The 21,862-nt window shown below is 39.9% G+C and overlaps 1 protein-coding gene across 2 annotated transcripts in view; it reads right to left on the bottom strand.

The window, feature by feature from the left end:
• Positions 1–21,862, bottom strand: part of lrrtm4l1 (leucine rich repeat transmembrane neuronal 4 like 1) — a 45,112-nt gene that overhangs the window by 11,659 nt on the left and 11,591 nt on the right. Inside the window, exon 2 of one of the 2 annotated variants that reach the window (XR_004213064.1) lies at positions 11,413–13,110. Coding sequence is in view for 1 of the 2 variants with exons in the window: in XM_031855843.1 (XP_031711703.1) it covers positions 11,480–13,110 (1,631 nt within the window). In the remaining variant the exon portion in view is untranslated. The remainder of the gene's footprint in view (positions 1–11,412; positions 13,111–21,862) is intronic. The other variant, XM_031855843.1, reaches the window with a different exon arrangement.

Raw genomic sequence — 21,862 nt, 5'->3', positions numbered from 1 at the left:
TGTTCTGATAAGGATCAGGGTCAGAATGTATCATTTTTTTCATGAAACTGTTTTGCTTTTGGATAGAGTATCATTTTTATCTCAGAAATAGATGCCACCTTTAATACTTTGTGTAATGCGAGGGCAAAATGTTTATGAACCCACGTTAGTTTCCCAGCTTGGATGAGAGGGCGTGAAAAGTGACGTTCCTAAAACTCCTCTTATACGTCTAAGGGTTGGTGGGACATGATACGGAAATTTAAATGCATCCAAATATAACAGCACTTTTGAGTGTTCTTATTAATACAACCAAACACAAACACAGTTCCGTCTTTAGGCTACTCTGCCTCTAATTTCTAGTTTTCTGGCCAAAAGGAAAAGCATGTTTAGTTAAGTTTTATAGTTCAGCTTGAGTAATTAATTGACTTAGTTTCAGAGAGAACCGTGCCATGCCGAAGCTGTGCCAGTGTTTTGCTGTGTTTAATGTTGCCAGTGGAAACTACAAGGCGTAGGAATTGTTTGTCTTTCTATCCTTTTGTTAAATGCTTTTCAATCCTGTTCACATGTTCCCGAATCAGCTGAGACTTTGATATAACAGGATTTGATCCTGAAGAACTGCAATAGCTACAGGAGACATCTTTTTTCCATTTCCCTCCCCTTCCCACTGGAGTGGCTGTTGACACTTGCCAGAGGGTGCAATTGTGCAATTAGCACTCCTACTGCAACTGCTAGCGACAGTGTCATACTCTGTTAAAAAATATCAGGCATAATGTGACATTTAACAGAATATGGAATGCAAATGATAGCATGATTCTTGAACTTTTTCAAGCACCCTGGTATGAAAACGCTGTCAGGGTTTTTTATTCAAACGTAAAACCGTACAAATGGAACGTGAAAAGGAGTTAAAAGGAAAAGCACAGATTCCTTCAGGAACTACGTCAATTTAAATGAATACATTTAGAAAAATATTATGTCATAACATGTACTAAAAGTATTTCTTCACACAGGGTTCCAGCACTACTTCTTTCCCACAGTGGGTCTGCAGTTTATGGCATCAGACTCTGGGATGCTGATCTACGTATATAAGCGCAGAGCCCCTGTTTGGTGTTGCTTTAGCGTGCGAGCACCTTGAGTGGAGTAAAAGGCTGTACAGCTCATGATGAGGAACCTCTTTAAAGGCTTGCTCATATCATTAGTGTTCTTTTACAAGACTTGATTAAAGGAGAGAGGTATCAATTTGGTAAGAAGAACAAAGCAACAAATGATCAGGGCTGGATAATACTGCATATTTGGTAAAACTACCTTCAAACCAAGGACTTGTCATCACAGAGACAGTGAATATCAAGCAGTTTAGGAAAAGTTATCTGGAATTTAGCAAAACTCACCACGTACACATATAACACAATCAGACAATTCAAGGCTGCTTTACTTTTAGTGATTATTTTTATTGTTTATTTGGTATGTATCACGCATTGCTTATTTTTGTCACTACCCACCAGGGTCTTTACTTCATTATGTATAATAAATCCTATCTATATATTATTCCTACAGACTGGTAAGATGCTAAACTGTATTTCATTGGACAGTTACTTACCAATACAGTTGAAAGTTAAATCGGACCTAATATCGATATGGTTACACTTCATTTCAACGAGGTCTATTTAGAATCATAAGCAGTATACAAACAATTAACGAATGGTTCATAACACGATATAAAACATTATAGTGCACTTTTAAGCTGATATGGAGACATATTTTAACATTCATAACTGTGGTATAACCACTTAATGAATGCTTGATGACACATGATAATCAGGCTGTTGTCATTTACACTGTGTACAAAAAACATGATCTAGATGACAGTCAGAACTTTGGAAGAGGAAACAAAACTTTGCCTCCATATTTATTTCCCCCTACGATGGCATCAAATTGAAGCTTTTCAAACATTACGCCGAAGCAGAAAAGCAAATGTAGACGTCATTACTCTGTGGCCTCTGTGGGCGGCTGTTGCCTGATTCTAGCAAAACGAACATGCCTATTCAGAAATATGTGATCTCCACAAATGTCGCAGCTCCCTTCTGAGAAAAACACTTTAATAATTTAAACATTTGCTGAGGAGGACCGAGAGCCTTGTGAAATTAAAAGTAATGTGACTAGTAGAAAAGAAAAGGACTGCAAATACAGTTCATTTTCAGCAAAAGCGCCAACAAAAAGATCAAGACAGGACAAACTTATATAATATAGACAGTGTCCAATATTATTCTGATAATACTGGCAACTTACAATATGGCACTCCAGAGAAAACTAAAAAAAGGTGTGAAATGTATATTGATATTCTCTAACTTGAACTGAAAGGTGATTTGTTTTTAAACCTTGGAGCACAAACCAATGAACTGTGCTGAAGTGTGCTGACAAAGGGCTTGTATTGTCAAATTTATGAAAGGCTAAAACATTTCGGAGTGTGCCGACTCTTGAAGAGTAGAAGCATTTAAGGGCTTTTAACCGGACCGCCTCAGGGTTTCAAGGTTCAGGACGCATGGCAGGACAGCTTTGTCTCAACCCTTCATAGCTGGTCACTGCTGTGACCCTTTTTAAGGAGCTGCAGCCCTGCTCTCCCTGCATAGAGGTAATTTCAAAGCACCTCTTGCCCATTATCCACCAACGTCATAATGGTATCAATAGCAATTGAAATGGCATGGAGCCTCCTTCTTTCCTCGTGTGATTCCAACTGATTTCATGCAGGCTTTATTTCCCCCTCATCCTCTGAACTCAGTTGGCTCACAGTTGCCCATAAAACTGCAAACTAGCGAAGGTTAAATAAGAAAAAGGGGTCCATGGCTGTAAGTAAGTTTATTCCTCTAAGTTTGTTGTGCTCAACAAATTATAATATTTCAACAGTCTGTAAGTCTGTCCACCACTTGGGTGCAGACTGGTATGCCATATTAGCTATTGGATGGATTGCCATGACTCAAACTCAGATGGTGAACACGGTAAACGTTGAACCTGCTTGACATCAGCATGTTAGCATTGTCATTGTGAGCATGTTGGCGCGCTATTAGCATTTAGCTCAAAGATACGCTGTGCCTTAAGTACAGCCTTAAACAGCTGCCGGCATGGCAAGAGTGTGAAAGATTGGAAGATACTAACTCAAACTTAAGACTGCTAAAGCCTCGTATCTACCTCGGCTGGACTTAGTATGGAACAAGGACTGAGGATGTTGCCCTCCATATACAGAGTAGCTGCAAAAAAAAGAAGAAGAAAGGAATTTCTGAAAAACTTCATGGCCAGTATGGACAGGAGTTTGTTTGCAGCTTGTGGATATTTGTTTCTCAATAATCCCTTTGGTGTATAAAGTGTCAGAAAATGTCAAAAAGAGTCAATCACAATTTCCCAAAGCCTAAGGGGACATCTTCACATTGATGTTTTTGTCACAGAGCCAGACAGACCACATTTATTGTAAACCCAAACGATTTTTGACATGCTAATTGTGTAATTGCAATGTTCGAGTTTGGCCAGGGACCTTTGTTGCATGTCATTCCGTATCTTTCTTTACCCCAGTCACTTTATGTCAAGGTTGGATGTTTTGTAAAGAGGTACAGTTGTCATTGTCGACCAACTCATCAATTTATCAGTTTATTGTCTCAGCGCTGTATCCCACATTCCATACTTTACTAGCCGTAAAGTTGTACGCACTTTGGAAAGAGACTGTGTGAGCGAGTGTAGGCAGGAGTGTTGTTCACTTTAATTACACTTACACTTTTCAGTGGAGTAGTGTCATGATACTGCTAGTTACTTATCCCCTCTCAGCACCTGTACATGTTAGGGACGGTTATGTATTCATGCCAGTGAACCGTGGCAGAATAAGATGTTTGTGGGCTTTTGAAAGAACAAGTGAAGGTGAGTGGGTTGATACTACTGCTATCTGAGGACAAAACATGCAGGGGCTGCCAAAGCCCGTGGCAAGAGTAAAAAGGAGGGGGTTATAAAATTAAATTTTGGGCAATAGGGCGATAGATGTGGTGAATCTCTTTTTATAAAGCTGCTTCCCTTTTCAGTCCAGGAAACAAACAGACATGCATGCACACGGCTTCAAAACTATGCCGTAGAATCTCCTCTCTCTGTGTTTTTGTTGTGATATCCAGCAAAACAGAAGATCCCTATTTGTCTTTGCTGCAGGGCCGAGCCAAGCTCCAGATGCTGCTAATAATACACGGCTCATTGGGGCTTGTGAGTACGTGTGACTGTATTTCTGCATGTGCAATATGGAGGAGGGCCTGGGGCAGAAAGAGCCACGTCTCCAACATTTCAGCACATGCATCATCATCCAGTACAGCCTCTGCAGGGAGAAGTTCTTTTGAGGATGACCCAGCAATCGAGGGAAGAGGGCATGAAATTGCCCCTCTGAGATATTTAAGAGGCAGTTGCACTGAATAAGTGGAAATATGTCTCACCAAGAGCTTTGCCGGCATTGTCATCCGAGCAGCTGTTCGTTCACCAAATGATGATAAAACAAGGTGTTTTGCAGTTTTCCTCTGTTTCGTCGAGCAGAAAAACACTTGAGCCAAGCACAGAAAAACATATATCTCGTGCTAATTAGCCCCCCCGTTTCCTTTAATAGCGGTTCATTTATTGGCTGACAAGAGCAGCATGATCTCGCTCCAACTCCAGTGTAAGACACTGGGAGTTTAGGAGCTGCATTGAACAGAAACGGAAAGCTTTTTTTAAACTGTAAAAGACTTAATAATTCAGTCTTTTAAAGCTCTATCTTGCTTGATCACAGATATGATGCATTTAATAATTGAAGGCCATAAAGAATTTCATGATGTACACATCCAAAGCTTTTGGGGGGCTGGGATCGGAGAACAAACGTCTATGAGACCAGGTGTATAGTCATTGAGACCTCGCTCCGTGGTACACGCCTGCTTGCACTTAAGAGCTTAATAGTTCCTTAAAACTGATGAAGTAAAGGGGAGAGGGACCCGTAAAATGAAAGTGTTCTTCTACATTTTTTTTTTTGGCAGAACGCCTATCGAGTGGAACGGAACTGGAGGGGAAATTGGCCAGGGGACATGCAAAGTGAGTGCTGTGGAAGGCTGTGTGACATCCTCCTCTCTTCAAAGTGGTCTGAGGGGAGGAGGCGTACAGTCACAGTATCTCCAAAAGGCAGGGAGTACTTGAGGAGAAGACCGGAGGGAGACGGTGAACGGGCTAATCTGTTTTTTTTTGTCAGTTACCTGCTGCTGCTCTTTTAGACTGTTTTTGTGATTGTTTTTGCTAATAAAGTATTTCTATCCATCTACTTCTCCTTTCAGATTTGTGTAAGCTGAAGACCAATTTCAACCATCAATCACATATCAGAAAAATGATGACTGGGGATATTGCTAGGATTCTATCAATACCACTATTGATGCCTGTGCTGCTGATCAATATCAACGATTACAAGTACTCTTATAAATACTCCTTAATTCCAAAGGGATTCAAATTTACCACTGATCAATGTGCCCTTGCTTACTTCCTTTTTGCAATGTGATCATGGCCTATTGTTAGTTGCTGTTTACAGGGAGGTGGAGATAATTCATGTGTGAGTTCTAGATCTAGTGATTGGCTGTCTAGCCTACATGGTACAGAAGAATTGCAAAACAATGCAAATACTGTATATGGCATTTTGTCCCATTAGGTCCCTGACCATAACCAAGTAGTACCATGACTAACTAACTAACCTAAACTAAGTGGTTATTTTAGCTGTAATCTTTACCAAGTTGTGTTTGTGCCTAAACCTACCAAAGCACAACAACATTAAATATGTATATAGTAAGGGGATGTAGTCACTGTGACATCACCCATTGGCTTGTGGACTGCCGTTTTGAAGCCTTGAGTTTGGCATTTTTGCCGCGCCATCTTGGATTTTGAGACCAAAATGTTACAACTGTCAGTTCGTAAAATTGATTTATTGTTGTCTTGCAAAATACCATCTGAAAATGCTGAATTTTAAATGAATGAATGAAACCAAATAAAGATAGCAGTACCAACTGGTCCTATAGCTTACTAGTCATTACTGAATTTACCATTTTGGAACCAGTACCTATTGATGATCAGTCATCGGTATATATCTCTAAAGCAACATCAAACAAAGGTATTTCCAGTTGCTTTTCTTTTAAGTCATCGGAGGTGTCATTTTAACTGACGCAGTCTGACATTTTTATTCATCTCTCAAGGCACCGTCATCATTATGGGGCCACACATGAAAAGTGTTAAACTATAAGGAGGCAGAATGTAACTCAATTGTAATTCACTGTATTATAGTCATTAACTCTATTTACAATATGATGTTGGTTTCTTAATAGTAAGACTTTTTGTTTTCGTCCAAAGAAAGAAATATAAAACTATTCCATAATCTAAAAGTGAGAATGCAGTCTTTTTAATGAAAAACCTCATACAACAAGCTTATTTTTCGGGATGAAATGTATTACTATTTAGGCTTTGAACATACCAATAATACGTGTTCTTTAGTGTTGTGGTTGAAATACAGTCAGATATCGCTGAAGAACTCAGGAATACTATGCCATGAAATGTGTTTTTTTTAGACAAATCCCAATGCAGCCACAATTTTCTAAAGACATTTTTGTCTGAAAACAACACTAAATATTTAAATACTAACCTGGTTTATCAGTTCATAAAGAGCTTCCCACTGTGTTTTATCAGCTCATGAAAGAAGAATTTACAGAAAAAACAGAGTGAACCTCATTCTGTCTAGTTATACATTTGTCATTCAATACAAAGTTGAGTAAAAATAGTATCACCGTATGCTCATATTGCAAACATATTGCAGAGTGTACCACTAATTGTGTATTTGGCGTATTTTAAATCTCCTAAACATGGATCACCCATGTGTATTTTCACTTGTTTTGCCTGATTAGACCTCTTCTAATGACTGTGTGGGCGTGTGGAGACTGTGCTTGATATTTTTCAGTCAGGAAAAGGACTAACTCACCCTCCCCTTTGTGATTACGCGCAACCCGGCCCTACTCGATCTTTGTGGCTCAACCGCAGCGTGATAACGTTACATAATTTAGCTCTTTCAAAATGAATGGGTACCGTCCGCTTCCTCAATACATGCACAGATTTGTTTTCCCCCCCCAGAGGCCTATAAAATATATATTTTCCTGTACATGGGTTTTAAACGTGATTCATCTCGTAGTTGTAGGATGTTGAAAGAGTTTGATGCATATGTGACTTTTACAACACAGTTTGTTGCATGTGCTTTGAGAATAGCGTATGGGTGTGGCTGTGTGGTCGAGCGGTAAAGTTGTCTAGAGGTGGTAAATGTACAGTGTAGGTTTCAGTTTGTATATGAATAAACACTGCAGCTTTGAGGCAGTGAGCATGTTCATATTCATCATGGGATGCAACCTAGGTCTGGTCTGTTTCAAAAAAAGCAACATTTATTACGCAATAACATTTTATATGAGCAATCCAGAACATCAAAATTGTTGAAATAGCATGACTTTAGCCTATTGTTGAATTCAATTAAAGTCATCCTCAATCTTTTGTTTTAAAAGTAGCTTAACATGACGTTTGGGCGATATCGTCCTGCAATAAAACAACATTCTTAAATGTTTTAGTGGGAAATTCCAACAACTATGTTCACCAACTGCAGAGCTACCTGTTAGGCAATCACCTAAGTTATGTACAAATCTTTTTGGAACCTGACCATCAATAGAATCTCAATTCAAAAGTGATTCAGTCCACAGAAACGCACAATGAAATGTATATGGCACTTCAGCTAACTGGTCCTTATAAAAGTAACCTAAACCAAAAAGGCAGAGTTGACAGCTTATGTCAATGTTACACTTCACATTCATTTACTGGTTACCACTGGCTACATGTCTTTCTGTTAAACAGAAGTTAATCTACATGCTCTGGAGATAGGTGGGGAAACAGTGTTTGTCTATGTTTTTATATCTCTAGCAGTGCCACAACTTTGAGTTATTTTCTTTACTGAATCACTGTTGGCTGAAGATTTGTCAAGTGGTGCAGAGTGTGTTTGTTGGCTGGCTCATTTGTTAATGCTGGGGTTCAATGATCCACTCGCTAACGCTAATCTCTGGCTGACTTTCTTCTTGCAAAGCTACTTTCGAGGTCGTAAATCCAAAGTGTGCTCAACCACTGGCCTGCTTTGGAGATTACCAACGCTACTTTTGGAATCTCTTGATTCAGACTCGAACAAGACAAACATCCCAACTCAAATATATATATCAGCTTTTTCCCTCACCCCCACTTCTAAGAGCACTGCTAATTATGTAATTTACAATTACAATTGTGGCTCTGGCGAATTGAAAATTGCACTTGAATATTGAAATACTTAATTGTCCAGCCCTAATAGATATAACCAGTGCAGGCCACATTTTAATTAGCTGATTTTATTAGTGTTCAGAGCCTTCTGTAGTTCTTTTCTCAAAGTGGAGATGTTGTAGCTGTGAGATATTCCGACTTACTCCTACGCGAGACGACCTTAACTGCATTTCCCATTCAACTGCTCACATTTACATTCGTACAATATGATGAGAATTTGGTATGAGTGAATGGATTCTGGCGATCTCAGCAAACTCCCAGCATAACTGCATCAAACGTTTACATGAGCGAAAGACCAAATCAGCTGGAGTAGATATCCCCTTCTGGGTTTGAGGGGGCTTTGAGGTTTCGAGTATCCAGCCCCAAAGTGAAACAGACTGTTCTCTTCAAACTCTTTTCCTGCTGGGCTCTGATACCATTCTATGCCGATCATGACAATACCTCATTGAATCCTTCAGCAGGGTGAATGTGTTGTGTTGCCTTTTGTTCTTCCACATTGCCATCCACAGAGACTGCTGGCGCTGCACAGACCCATAATGAAAAGCACAGTCGGCTGTGCTGGCCAGCAAGATGGCCCTTTCATCAAACTAAACCCAGCTTACGCCCGCTTCTCAATTATTAAACACCTGAAATAAGCAACAGTGTAGAGACCCACCCAGCAAGAAACTACCGGAGAACACCTGTCAGTGATGTTGAAAAGGAGAGATTGTTTTTCAGATGAGGAGATTTGGATTATGTAGAGAGAGAGACAATACAATCACGCTGATTGCTACAGAAATACTTGCAGTGTTGGAGGAGAGAATCGGAACACCTCTTTTGTTATGTGGCATCGTGTCGTCAAGCTGCATATTGACTCCAGATGCATGACTGTCACATCAGGTTTGCAGCCGGACCCAAAATAAATCGGTCCGTCATAATGTGGATTTGCTTATGACATACTATATTATACTTATAATAGAGCATGGCAACAGCTTCAAAAGGATTATATGTAAAAATGTCAATGTATTTCTTTCTCGTTAAAAATACATCAAAATGTGATTTTTTTTCTTCTTACTCAGCACAAACTTGCAAGTTGCTCAGCAAACATTAAAAATCAAAACTTCTATACCGTGCCATGCGTCACAGTTGAAAATAGGAAGGTACATGGAAGGAGTCAAATCTCTCAGTGAGGCAGAATAAAACAGGAATCAATTTGGTCTCACAATAATGTTATTTAACATTGCCTTTTCAAAATTGCTTATGGTCAACATAAAATCATAATCCAGCACAATCACTACAATTCCTCTATAGCTCCAAATGTTCGCTTTTATCATAAGGAAGTAAGTAAACCCACTTTGTTGTGGCTGTCAAGCTTTTTTCTGAACACAGGACACAAGCAATAATTGCCGTAACTGCAAGAAGGAGCTTGGGAAAATGTTTATAGTCAATGCAAAAAGATAAAAGCTAGCTCTGCTCCACTGTGAATATCAAGAGATGTATGACTCTCACAAAGTGGGATGACATGCTTTGCATCCATTTTACTTTTCCTATGCATTAAAGATGATGACCCCACAGCTAAATCATATATCCTGTGCTGCACGTAATAAACTGTCGAAGATAATAATAACAACTTTTAACATTTTTTTTTCGGTGAAGGAAAGACTTCAGTAAGGTACAGTAACAACAATAATTTGGCTTGCGCAATGTGTAGGATTTAAAAAAAGGAGTATGATTACTGTATTATGCAGCACAGGGAATTCCATTAATACTAAACATCACAAGGAATCTTTACTTTTCATTTCAAAAAGTTTGTGAAAGTTGCAAATAATTGTCTTATCGACATTTGTATACATTTCCGTACCTTTACTCTAATGATATAATACATTTTGAGCCCAAAGTTCAGAATATGCAAGATTTAAGGCTTTGCACATCGAGTCTCTTTCAAAGCTATGTTAACTTCCTGTAACTAGGGAGAAGTTACAGTTTGAGGTGGTAATATACCCCGTGGTGTCAGATTTGTTTTGTTACTTCTCTTCACATCTTACGAAACTACTTATTTTTTTTGTTATTGAACCTTTAAACTCTATAGCACCCATGAATAAATCTGTCTTAGGTGTGCACCTAAACCATGCTTCCTGAGATCAAACAAAGACACGTGACTGTAATTACCCTGGTTTATAAATATACTCCTTATCATAGCAGAGGGATCCACAGTTAAGACATATCATACGCTTTGGGATTACTGTAGTGCCTCTCCTCTGTACAGATTACCATAAATCTTCCCACACAGCTCAGGGAACATAAAGGGCAGTTACAGTGCACATCCACAGACAAAACCATACACACCATAGTCACCTGTGATTGATGTTCAACCTTATAGTGAACAAGTTAACAGCAGCTTTTCAGTTGCATCAATTGCCTCTCAAGCTAAATATCTCACTTAGCCATATGATAACGACACTGTCAAATCCTGATCAAAACCATTACAGTTCACTTCATCCACCACTGCTGTGAATTTTGCAAAAATGATGATGTTGTGTCTTAGAGACTGACAAAAGTTATGGCACTTTAGAGGTTTGCATTGGTATATAACATACACATTTCCAGAGAGTCTAAGGTCTGTAGACCACCCTCAAAACTCCCCTAAACACACACACACACACACACACAGTACAAACACACAGCAAACAAATAGCATATCAGCCATGCCATGCTGATGCAGTGTCAAATTAGTTAGATAGCGTCCAATTATTCATGGTCCATTGAAGTCAACATACCACAAAGAACATTTGCAAAAGAGTAGCTTGGCAATACAAATTTGATACAGAGATGAAAACCATGTTAAAACCACACTCAATTAACCTCAGAGAACACAACAATTTAGTACTAATGTTAGACAGTGGTCCTCTGAACCCATTTTGTAGATTGCTTTCCCTGAATCGGATTAGTAATTTTCTGTTTTCCACTTGTTTTAAAAGTGAAACCTGAATAATTGGACACATCTAACATTTTAAGTCAAGTGTGTTATGAGCAAAGAGTCAAATATGCTTAACTGTGAATCAACAGTGTCTTTTTAAAGGGCATACTTGATAAAGGATTTACCTCTCTGTTGAGCCTTTGTATTTTGATTTTGATTTTTGATTTTTAGGGCTGAGGCGATGAATCATACCTCACACTCCCTGGAGCCAGAAATTGTGCATGTGCAGGAACCAGTGCCATTGCCTAGCACATCCAATGCCTCTGGTGTGGCTGCAGGGTTGTAGCTCATGTAATACTCTTGGAGCTGGGAGCTCAGATTCTGCTCTGGCTCTGGACTCTTTTTGCGACGCCTCCGCCCCACCATGGATCGCTGCTGCAGCAACCTGGTTGCTCCTGGATAGCGCCGCCAGAACACATAGATAATTGTCAAGATTAGGGACATGGTGAAGAAGAGTGCCACGCTGCCCACCACCACTTTGTGCAGAGTCATGTGCTCCATCTCTGGGGGTGGTATAGGAGTGGGTCGAGTGCGAGCAACTGAGTCTCTTGGGTCTTTGCTCATATGCCCAGGCAGGGTAGGATGAGGAATCGGTCGAGGTCTGAACGGTGGGACAGGACCAAAGGTGCTGGCTGGTGGCATAGATGGAGAGCCGCTAGTAGGGGCAAAGGTTGGTTCACCAGTGGCTTCAGAAATGAGATCTGACATCGGTGAAGGTGTTTCAGTCAGAACGTAATCAGTTTCCTCACAAATACCATGGCTCCTCGTGGCTTCCATAATTTTTTCTCCCTGGAGAAATTTTGGGCTGCTGCATATTATAGTGGTGTCTTTACTACCCCGGAAATTCCTCAACCAAGCCACAAGTGGGCATATGCCAGTTCCACAATCCCACATGTTCCCTGCTAGGCTGATAGAGGTCAGGGAGATCCATGCTGACACCGCCTCTTGAGACACATTAGACAGTTTGTTGGATTCCAGGTTGAGGACTTGAAGGTTGGGCAAGCAGTGAAACACAGCTGGGTCCAGGGTCTGGATTTCATTTCCAGACAGATCAAGTTTCTGCACTGTATACCAAGTCCATGGAAGGCCCTGGTTGACCACCCTAATGCGGTTCCACTGCAGATAGAGTGATCTTAGGTTGGCTAATCGTGGAAACAGAAAAAAATTGATCCGTGAGAACTGGTTGTGCTCCAGATGCAACTCCATCAGCTTCTGCAGCCCCAAAAAGGTGGTGCGGGTAAGAGCCTTGATTCGATTGTAGCCCAAATCCAGAAACTCCAAACTTCGGCATTCCAGGAATGCTCGAATTGGGATGTTGGAGAGACCATTTGAGCGTAGGTGTAGGTTTTGTAATTTTCGCAAGCCATGGAATTGACCTGGCTGCAGGATTTCCAGTTTGTTGTAGGACAAGTCCAGACTGCGAAGATTGGGAATTCCATGGAATGTTGAGTTGTGTAGGGATGTGATTCTGTTGGAGCTCAGTATCAGCTCTTTAAGCCTGCGGACCCCCTGGAATGCTCGACTGTCAACAGCTGAAATCTGATTATGGTCCAAGTATATCCAGAGAAGCTGGCTGAGGTGAGCAAATTGATATGGCAGCAGGGTGTGCAGTTCATTATAGCGCAGAGAGAGGCCTTGGCAGCCTACCGAGATGTTTTCTGGGACATCTAAGAAGCCAGCTGAATCACAATGGACGGTTTTCCCCTCACATCGGCAGCTATTGGGACAGGTGCGTTCACCAAAGCTGAACAACAGGGGAGCCCGCAAGAGGAGGAGAAGAGGAAAGAGGAGGTGTTTCAGTCTTCCATAACACAGCAATGGACCTATAAGAGAATATAAGACACAGAAGAAAGAGGGCAATTTAAGGATTTTACTGTCGTCAAATTTTCAGATGTTATATGCAAACAAGCCATGTACAAATAAAAAAGTCAGTATCGTCTGTGAAGTAAAAAGGATTCACAACTTTTCCAACAGATTTGGGGAGTGAAAAATAATTTAAAGCCTATTGTTACATAGTACCAGAAGCATATGAAACAAATAGAGGAATGGCTCTCAGGTGATTTAAATGAAAGAATGATCTTCAGAAGAACATCATGAATGCTTTCTGCAAAATATTGACTTTTGGAAAATTACTTCTGCGGTAATGCAAATTGAATAATGGCTGCAGTGTGAGAATTGTTTTGCTTCAATACTGGTACTCATTCTGAACGCAGCCATAGCAAGAATCACAATACATACTTCCCTACCACGCTTTTTAGTCGTCCTTCGATTATGGGTCACAATGCTGGTTTCTGCAAAAGTGCACTTATTGAGGATGTTGCTCTCCTCAAACATATTAATATTCTGAACCCAGACTTGTCAAGGACACAAAACCAACTAGCAGTCTAGAAGTTTTAGAGGATCATATGAAAGTACTGTTTTTTCAGGATAAGCACCAGCCCTCCACATTCAGTTTTGAACATTTGCCACAGCAAGAACTCTTTGACCCCTATGTTGATTTTACAGGGAAGGTTTTCATACATAAATACATACATACATTTTGATAAATATTTTCCTCTTAACTGTAGTGCTATTCATCAATCTAGATTGTTCTGGTGTGAGTTGCCAAGTGCTGGAGGTATCGGCCTTAGAAATGTCTGCCATGTCTTGAATATAACAGAACAAGATGGCATTTGGCTTGTGGTGCTCGAATTGCATATTATCCAGCTTGTAAGATGTAAACATTAATGGCATCGCTGAGCTGTGACGTGGTGCAGGTATAGATGCACGTTTCTGTGCAGTTACACAGTTGGCGGCTGTAGTTCGGTGGAACAGAAATAGTTCCTATACATGAAATTGCTCACAACCAGGTCTGTGGATTATCTTGAGTAACCAGATCATAATTTCTAAAAAGAACATTGCGGTTGAGTTTTAAATATATCTTTTTTTCTGCTTTTACCACCTCAAGCCGATTGCTTTCTTGTTCCATTATATTGGAGAGAAGGCAGACACCTCTGTGGCTGATATCTCCAAAACTAGGCAACTCAGACCAAAACAATCTAGATTTACAAACAGCACTACAGGTAAGAGGTTTTTGGGTTGAGCTGTCCCTTAAAAAATGTGAAACTGGCCATATATTTCTTACTTTTCTTTCAGAGTTGCCAGCACTCTTCAACTCCTTTTTTTCCCCATTTTAAGAGGTTTTCACCATCCTGCATATAATGGTATATACAGAAGTTTAATACAAAAGGAGACTTGGGTAATAGCAGTAGCTGAGTCTCAAAATCCATTAAGGGTCAAGATTCCAGGACCTTGACACAGACCATCAAATTTGGAGAAATATAAAGGTTTGATGGGTGCCATACCCTTCCACTCAAGATTTGTTCTGTCTGATATGACAGTCTTGATTTCTATTTCTCACTCTTGAAGGAACCAGCATTAAGTCTTTGAATATATATATATATATATATATATATATATATATATATATATATATATATATATTTCCATCTGGATCAATGGCAACCTTAACCTTTACACTCAAGGTTACTTATACTGTGTGAACAATCGAGGGCGTATGGCGCCTTTTTATAGTAGTCCTACAATTATAGGACAATGCAGCTGTACAACAATCCTCGATACAGGCAAGGCAATCAAAGATTTTCTATAGCCAAAGAGTGGAATGTTTTTGACTGTCCATATCAGTAACCTGATGCAAAACACTTCAAATGATAGCTGACAGTTGGCCCTTTTAACCCAAAATATCCTTTTCAAATTTCAAATTCTTCATTTTGCAGTACAGAGCCAACAGTTACAGGATGTGTCACTGACCTAATACATTCTGACTGCACTATATGTCAAGGACACACATCCTTGACCGAGGGCTCTCATCTGGTCTCACACTGAATAATGCTCTGACTAAGGATATTCATATCTCAGGACAACGCTGCTTTCAAATATACTTTTACCTCCCCCCAGGCACCTATCTGCTCTCTGTTCGGTTTTGCGGCAGCTGCTTTGCTGTTAATAGCTAGATTTGAAAATTAACAATGAGAAGCTCATCTAAAAAGGCATAAAGGGAGGAAGGGTTTCAGTTTTTGTTTGGCAAGGCTAAAATGACAATGGTTCTGAGTAGGGTAAGGTGAGGGTGGGAATGAAATGTTTCATTGTGGAGATGTATAAAGTAGTAGTTACAGCTCATATCTAATTAGTTTATTTTATAGGAGGTTTAAAGGTCTGGTGGTTTTTAATAATAATTGCTGCCACAGGCAATTCGTAATTTGAGTGTTGGGAGAACTATCATTTGTTGAATTACTAAGATCATAATTGTGTGCGTGATTGCTATATCTCAGAGAGAGATAGAAAAATGATTTCCTTAAGTGGGGACTATTAAGAGTTCCATATGCATTGGCAACAGGAGTAGAGGTAATGCTAGATGTAATTACATTGCAAGATATTCATATTCAGCATATTGTAGTATTTTTATGAGCTTTTTAATGGTGGGTGGCCTTCCATTTTTTCCCTCCTGTTTTTAGTGAGTTGAGTTTTGTTTTTAAAGTGCTGGTATTGCACAAGATTTAGGTTACAAGTCTCTACATATATTATACATGAACAAAAAATACCTCCATCTATCCATTCTCATACACATGGGTTGCAAATATGAGAAAACACATATTGACTAGGGATCCCCCCCTATACCCGGTTCTAAACGGGAACCGATAAGACAGTAGTTTATACACGGAGTATCGGTAAGGTCCGGAGTTAACGGTTCTGCTATCGGTACTTTAGAAGTTATGGTGTGAGGTATATGTGTAAAAAAGCAGTGTTGAAAACCTCCTCTCTCTGTTTCTGTGCCTGTCTTTGCACGAGGGGCGGAGACACACACACCCACACCGACTCCGGCTCAGTACAGCGTGAGACACACATCATGGCAGAGAGAAGAAAATGATTGAAAGTGCGGCTACATTGCACGACAGTAGATGCTGATAACTGTCGTCTCAAATGCAATAAAACCCTGAAAAGTGTGTGAGTTAATACCAGCAGTTTATCAAAACATTTGGCCAACAAGCAGAACACAACTGTGCAGAAATGCTCAGTTTTCTACTGTTTGTCGAGCCGCCGTCCATCCTTGCCCTCTGCAGGTAAAGTTAGCGATGCCATAGTTTGATAATATGCACAGACATAATAAATGAAAGCTAATAGGTTCGCGAATTGTTTAGCTGCGATTGTATTTTAGGGATTTGGGAAATTCTTGTAGATTGTCAGGTGAAGTTGCAGCCATGATCAGGCCCATTCCCCCCTTCCTCAGCCCAATTCCCTTCATGCGAGCAGCTACAGGGAAGATGGCACAGGAGAGGGTGAACAAGTGTCAGAGGGCTGTTACCCAGTAACAGCTTTATTGTTGAAGGCGTGCACCCCTTCTCAACAGTGGAGTCAAAGGGATTTGACAACTAATAAGTCTGTCAGTGTATATTGAGTTGTTTGAGACATAGTTATTAATAAGGGGAGCAGCTGTGTTGTTATAAATTACTGTTATTAGTATATTAGTAGTATATAGTAAGTTATTTTGAAGCTGCTAGTCCCACTACCACACCAGTCAACACACCTTAACAATGCTTGTTTCTTTACTGTAGGGAGATGGCCATGGCTCTCAACTCCATTTACTGTATATTCCTCCCTGTAGGAGTATATTTGTTGTTGGCATTAAAATAGTATAGTCAACAATAGTTATTTAAACATTTCTGCTGTTGCCATTTAAGAAAGACTATTTGTTTACATATGAATAATAAATCAATGTTGATTCTTTTTTAATTGTCTTCTTTTTCTCACAAAATACACAAAAAGAACCGATAAGCAGTATCGATAATAGTACTAGTATCGATAAAATCCTAACGATCCCTAATATTGACAGATCAAGGAAATCAAATTAGTTATGATTAAACATTAGCATCAATTCATGCATATTCGAATATAACTAGTGAACTGTTGACCTGATGTTAGCTGACCACCATGTTAGCTTCCATTTGATTTGGAAGGAGTTGACTACGTGTACAACACACACACATTTGTACCCTAAAAGCCTTGATCCTAACCTTAACCTAAACGTAATACCAACCCCAGCCATTAAACTAAGTCCTAACCCCGAAACAACAGCTCTTGGTCTTGTTAGGGATTGAATAAAATGTCCTCACTCTCAAGGTCTAACACTCAAATTGGTCCTCACAAAAATAGAAGTACAAGAGCACACACACAAATGCTTTGATTTGGTATATGCATAAGAAGTTTGACTTTTGACAAGGTTAATAAAATGATAGCAAGTGAATGAGATGAATACAAATACAGAAACTGATCATTTTACTGGCAGAATGTGCAACTCTGTATAGATAAGTTTTGGAGAGACATATTGCTTTCCAGAACTTGGTGGACAAACAGACAGAGATTGTTAAAGATAAACAGACGGAGGGACTTCAATATGGAAATGCAAATTCAAAATGTATCAAATAATGTGTGTTTTATGTTCAGAAAATGACTTGTCAATTGTTCTGTGTGCTGACCTGCTGTTGTAACTAAAAGAAATCCTCCGCTGTGGCAGATAGTGTGCAGAACACATTATTATGCATCATTACACCACAAATTGTTGGGTGTCACACATCACTGGTACAATTTCTTGCTAAAATGGGTAGCAAACATGCACTGTCACAAATGATCTACAATTATCACAAGCTTCCGGTGTGTCACTATGCTACACCTCGGTACAGGCAGGGTTTGTTTTGAGCCACAACGTTACCAAAGAAGCACAGGTCAGGTCATATTGATTGGAATTACATGGATGAAAGTTGAAGGTGGCAACCTAGTTGTACGTTTCTAGCTAATGTGCAACATTAAATAGGATAGAGGGTATGTGTGCTCGGCCCTAATTACATTTGCAATGTGACTACAACAAAGCACTCAAAGAGTGCATAGCTTCGCCAAAGCTGAATAAACCAGTCACGTGAGTTGATAGTGTTGTTAGTCACGTGAGTTGCTAGTTTTTTGCACTTTCCGAAACCTAACTAAGTGGTTTTGTTACCTAACTCTAACTTCCTGTGGGGACAGAAGTTTATTTTGAAAAGACCATAAGCATGTATGTAGATGCACGCTATGTTAACATATGGCAAAGAAATAAATTCCTTGAGTGCCCCAAACAGATGGAGTGCCATACCGATCACCTCCATTAGGAACTCTGTGAACTGAAGCATCCACAGCACCACACATAGTAGTCATGTGTCCATTGTGGAGCTCTTAGGGAAACCTCATTATGTCATATCACTAAAACTACATTAGGGATCAAACTGAGAAGGGGGTGTGCACATAGTTTAGATGGTAAAAAAAAAACTCCAAGCTGTACGCTGTGATAGCAAGCCACAACCTTCAGACACTGGCTCATTGAAGCCTCCGCAAGACATTATCTTTAATTAGCACACATTGGTTCAGCAATGGAATTCTACGTAGACAGACGAGTAATAACAACTAACTGGACATGTGTACAGCGGGTTCCCAGGGGACATTATACAGAGCAGAATGAAGAGAGACTTCCACTTTAGTACAGATTGATTACCCAGTCAGTCGGAAGCAAGAAACGAGGACTCCCGCAGAACAGCATACAGTGTATCGGGGCAAGCTGTGCAAGCCTCCTACAGCTTTCCAAATATACATGAATCATTTCAAACGCTTGTCTCTGAGTCTGACCGACAGCAAACAGAGAAAATAGCCACCTGGAACGGCCATTACGGCTAACTCCACAGAGATCTACATCCCTACATCTGTGTCACTGCAGGAAAAGACCGCAAGGTAGGAACATTAAATATGAATATAATGCTGCAACCATGGTTCGGCAGGCATTGCTATCAGTTCCCAGCAGGAGAGATTTGATCTCATGTGGTACGCTACACACATCTGTTTACCTGGCTCTCTCTTCTTAGTAGAGCATGACCAATCAGAGCCGGAGGGTTTTGGAAATTTCATATCTCGCAGAAGTTAAATCTTGGAGATTTGAGCAACTTGCAGTGCAGCAATACGGAAGTATTTATCACAAAGATAAATCTGTTTCTAATAACTTTCAAGTCCCAATTCTGTTTTTTTCCACTTCTTTTTAAGTATTCAATGGCAGTGGATGGGGTTAGTGTGGTAGGCTGGCAGTCTAATAATGCTGTTAATGCTATCATTCTGCATTGATTAATATCTGTCACAGAACATCTATGGATTGAGCCTACAGAGTCTCTTTTTTTCCATCAGGGTATCCTCCTATTACACCTAACCAAAAAAGTGTTGTTGTCATCTTCCAAATACTGTATTTAAGAGCACCAATTTAGTGCTGCGACCCCAAACCACATTGACAGACTCATGTATGACAGTAAAATAAAAAATAAAGAATCAAAATTGATTTAGAAGGGACCAGAGACAGGTTTTTTCATTCCATGCATTGTTCTCCCATGTCAAAACCCGATGCCTGCATTCCACCCAATGCAACAGAAAAACCTTTTATTCTTAAACTGACTTAAGTTAGAACCTTGTTGGCAAAAGCCCAGTGTATTGCACTTGATCCAGTAGAACAGAGCTCTCGGAGAAGGACAAGATGGGTGGTTGTGTTTCAAGAAAACTGGGGCACATTGCTTTATCTTTATTGCGTGCGGCGAACAATGCTTCAACACAATTTGCATCTCATGAAGATGCAATTGCAGCCAATGAATATATCCATTAAAGAACAGGCTCTGTGCCCCAGTTTCCCTCTGGGCTAAACTGCTCACTAACTGGGAGCAGTTGGACACTAAATGTCAACTGAACTGGACTTGCAAATGTACAAAACAGCAAATGTTGAATCATTATATCATTTAATAAAATATATCTTATCCCCGATTACCTCACCTAAGGTCAACTTCCAATGAGACTGCTCCCCTGCGCCCCCCCCCCCGAGGGAAAGAGTGGATTCTGGCAGGCCCAACAGATTCAGCTGTCGTCTTCCTTGGCGGTGCGACAAAGTTGATATTTCATTTGAATGCACGGCGCTCTGATCACTGATGCAGAGGCTATTACCCAGAGTGCCTGGGTGGGTTGGCCAGCAGGGCTAAGGCCGCACGATGGGGCACTTCAAAGAAATGAAAAGTGCGCAAGAAAACAAAATATTTCTTATTAAATGGTCTACTGTAGTACAGGTTATACACGTTACAATTAAGCATTTCTTTGTAGAAGCTATTCAAGGTTATAGACGGGCAGAATTGTACAGTCAACGTTTTTATGAATTTATTGCAGGCATGCTATATTTCTTTGTATATTTACTTAAGACATTATGTACTATACTATACTTGATTGTATATACTTGCTTGTGTATATGTCCTTTCCCTAAAACTGTACAAAATGTATACATGTTGCCTTCTTAGGGAGAGACTGATAACAACAGAACTAAGAGGCTGTATGATATATAATCTGTATTTTTACATAACTTGCCTCAGATAGAGATTTGGTAATTCTTCCAAACCAACATCCTGCCTTCCCCTCTGACAACGGAAGCCAAGGGTTTTAAACTGTGTGAAGTGCGATCTAAGCTCTTAGGTAAGCAGAACTGTAGGACACAACAGCATGTGTGACATATTACATTATTGAGTGTGCTCACTCAGATTTAAGGCACATAGGATTAAAAATACATTCAGGGCACTGAAGTATGTGACACATTACCAGTCACGTAGCCCACCGTGCAACACTGATAAATTGGACACACTGCCTTTCCAATATTGAAATGGAGTACCTTCTACACACTTAAAACCAATTATTTTACACCCTTTAATTTGAAAATTGGAGTCAGCTGTAATTTGAACTCAGCAAAAGCAAGAACCAGTGTGAAACGGCCCGATTTATGATAAAATAGTAGAACGCGGCTGGTTAATATCTCAGTAGAAATGGCGAAGTACAACTTAAATGGGGCAGCAGCCATTAAAATTTGAAATGAAATGAACAGTTGATTTTGGGAGCTCAGTTATTCTGTCTGGATTCCCGAGGGATGTAGTAATTGAGGTCTGGCGAGTCTATGACCTACTCAAGAATAAAAGTGTAAAAGGGGAATGAAGACAGACAGATTGCTCTAGCTTTGCCTGCTGGGCCCTTTTATAGGAAAAAGAGAGAGGCCTAAATTATTACCACTTAAAGATCTAATGCCATGATTAGGTGTATTGATTTGCTAAGTCTTACTACAACTGGAGCTGCACATACATGCAGATCAATGGGATTAGCAACATAGGGTTTATAGAATTCGTATTTAAGAGAGACTGCCTGTAACGTGCATCAACTTCTCACTGTAAGTGTAGTGCAGCCAAGCTGGCCGCCATGTCTATTGACTGAGATGTCTATAATTCTACATACCAAGACCACTGTGAATTCTCAATTGCTATTGGCAGGCATGGATTAACTTGTAGTAACCACACAGCAGGTGGCTTTTGACGGTAACCGTGATATATAAAAATCATGTTAATGAGAAACATAATAAAAAATGATTTTAGAAAAAAACAGGGGGATTTCTTCCTTCCGTAATTCAGTATTTTATCTGTAAATTGTATTTTCTCAGTA

The sequence above is a fragment of the Anarrhichthys ocellatus genome, unplaced genomic scaffold (assembly GCF_004355925.1).
Source record: "Anarrhichthys ocellatus isolate YVR2014 unplaced genomic scaffold, GSC_Weel_1.0 scaffold16, whole genome shotgun sequence".
Classification (NCBI taxonomy): Eukaryota; Metazoa; Chordata; class Actinopteri; order Perciformes; family Anarhichadidae; genus Anarrhichthys; species Anarrhichthys ocellatus.
Note: the sequence above shows the minus strand (reverse complement) of the source record. Positions and strands in the feature narration are given on the sequence as shown.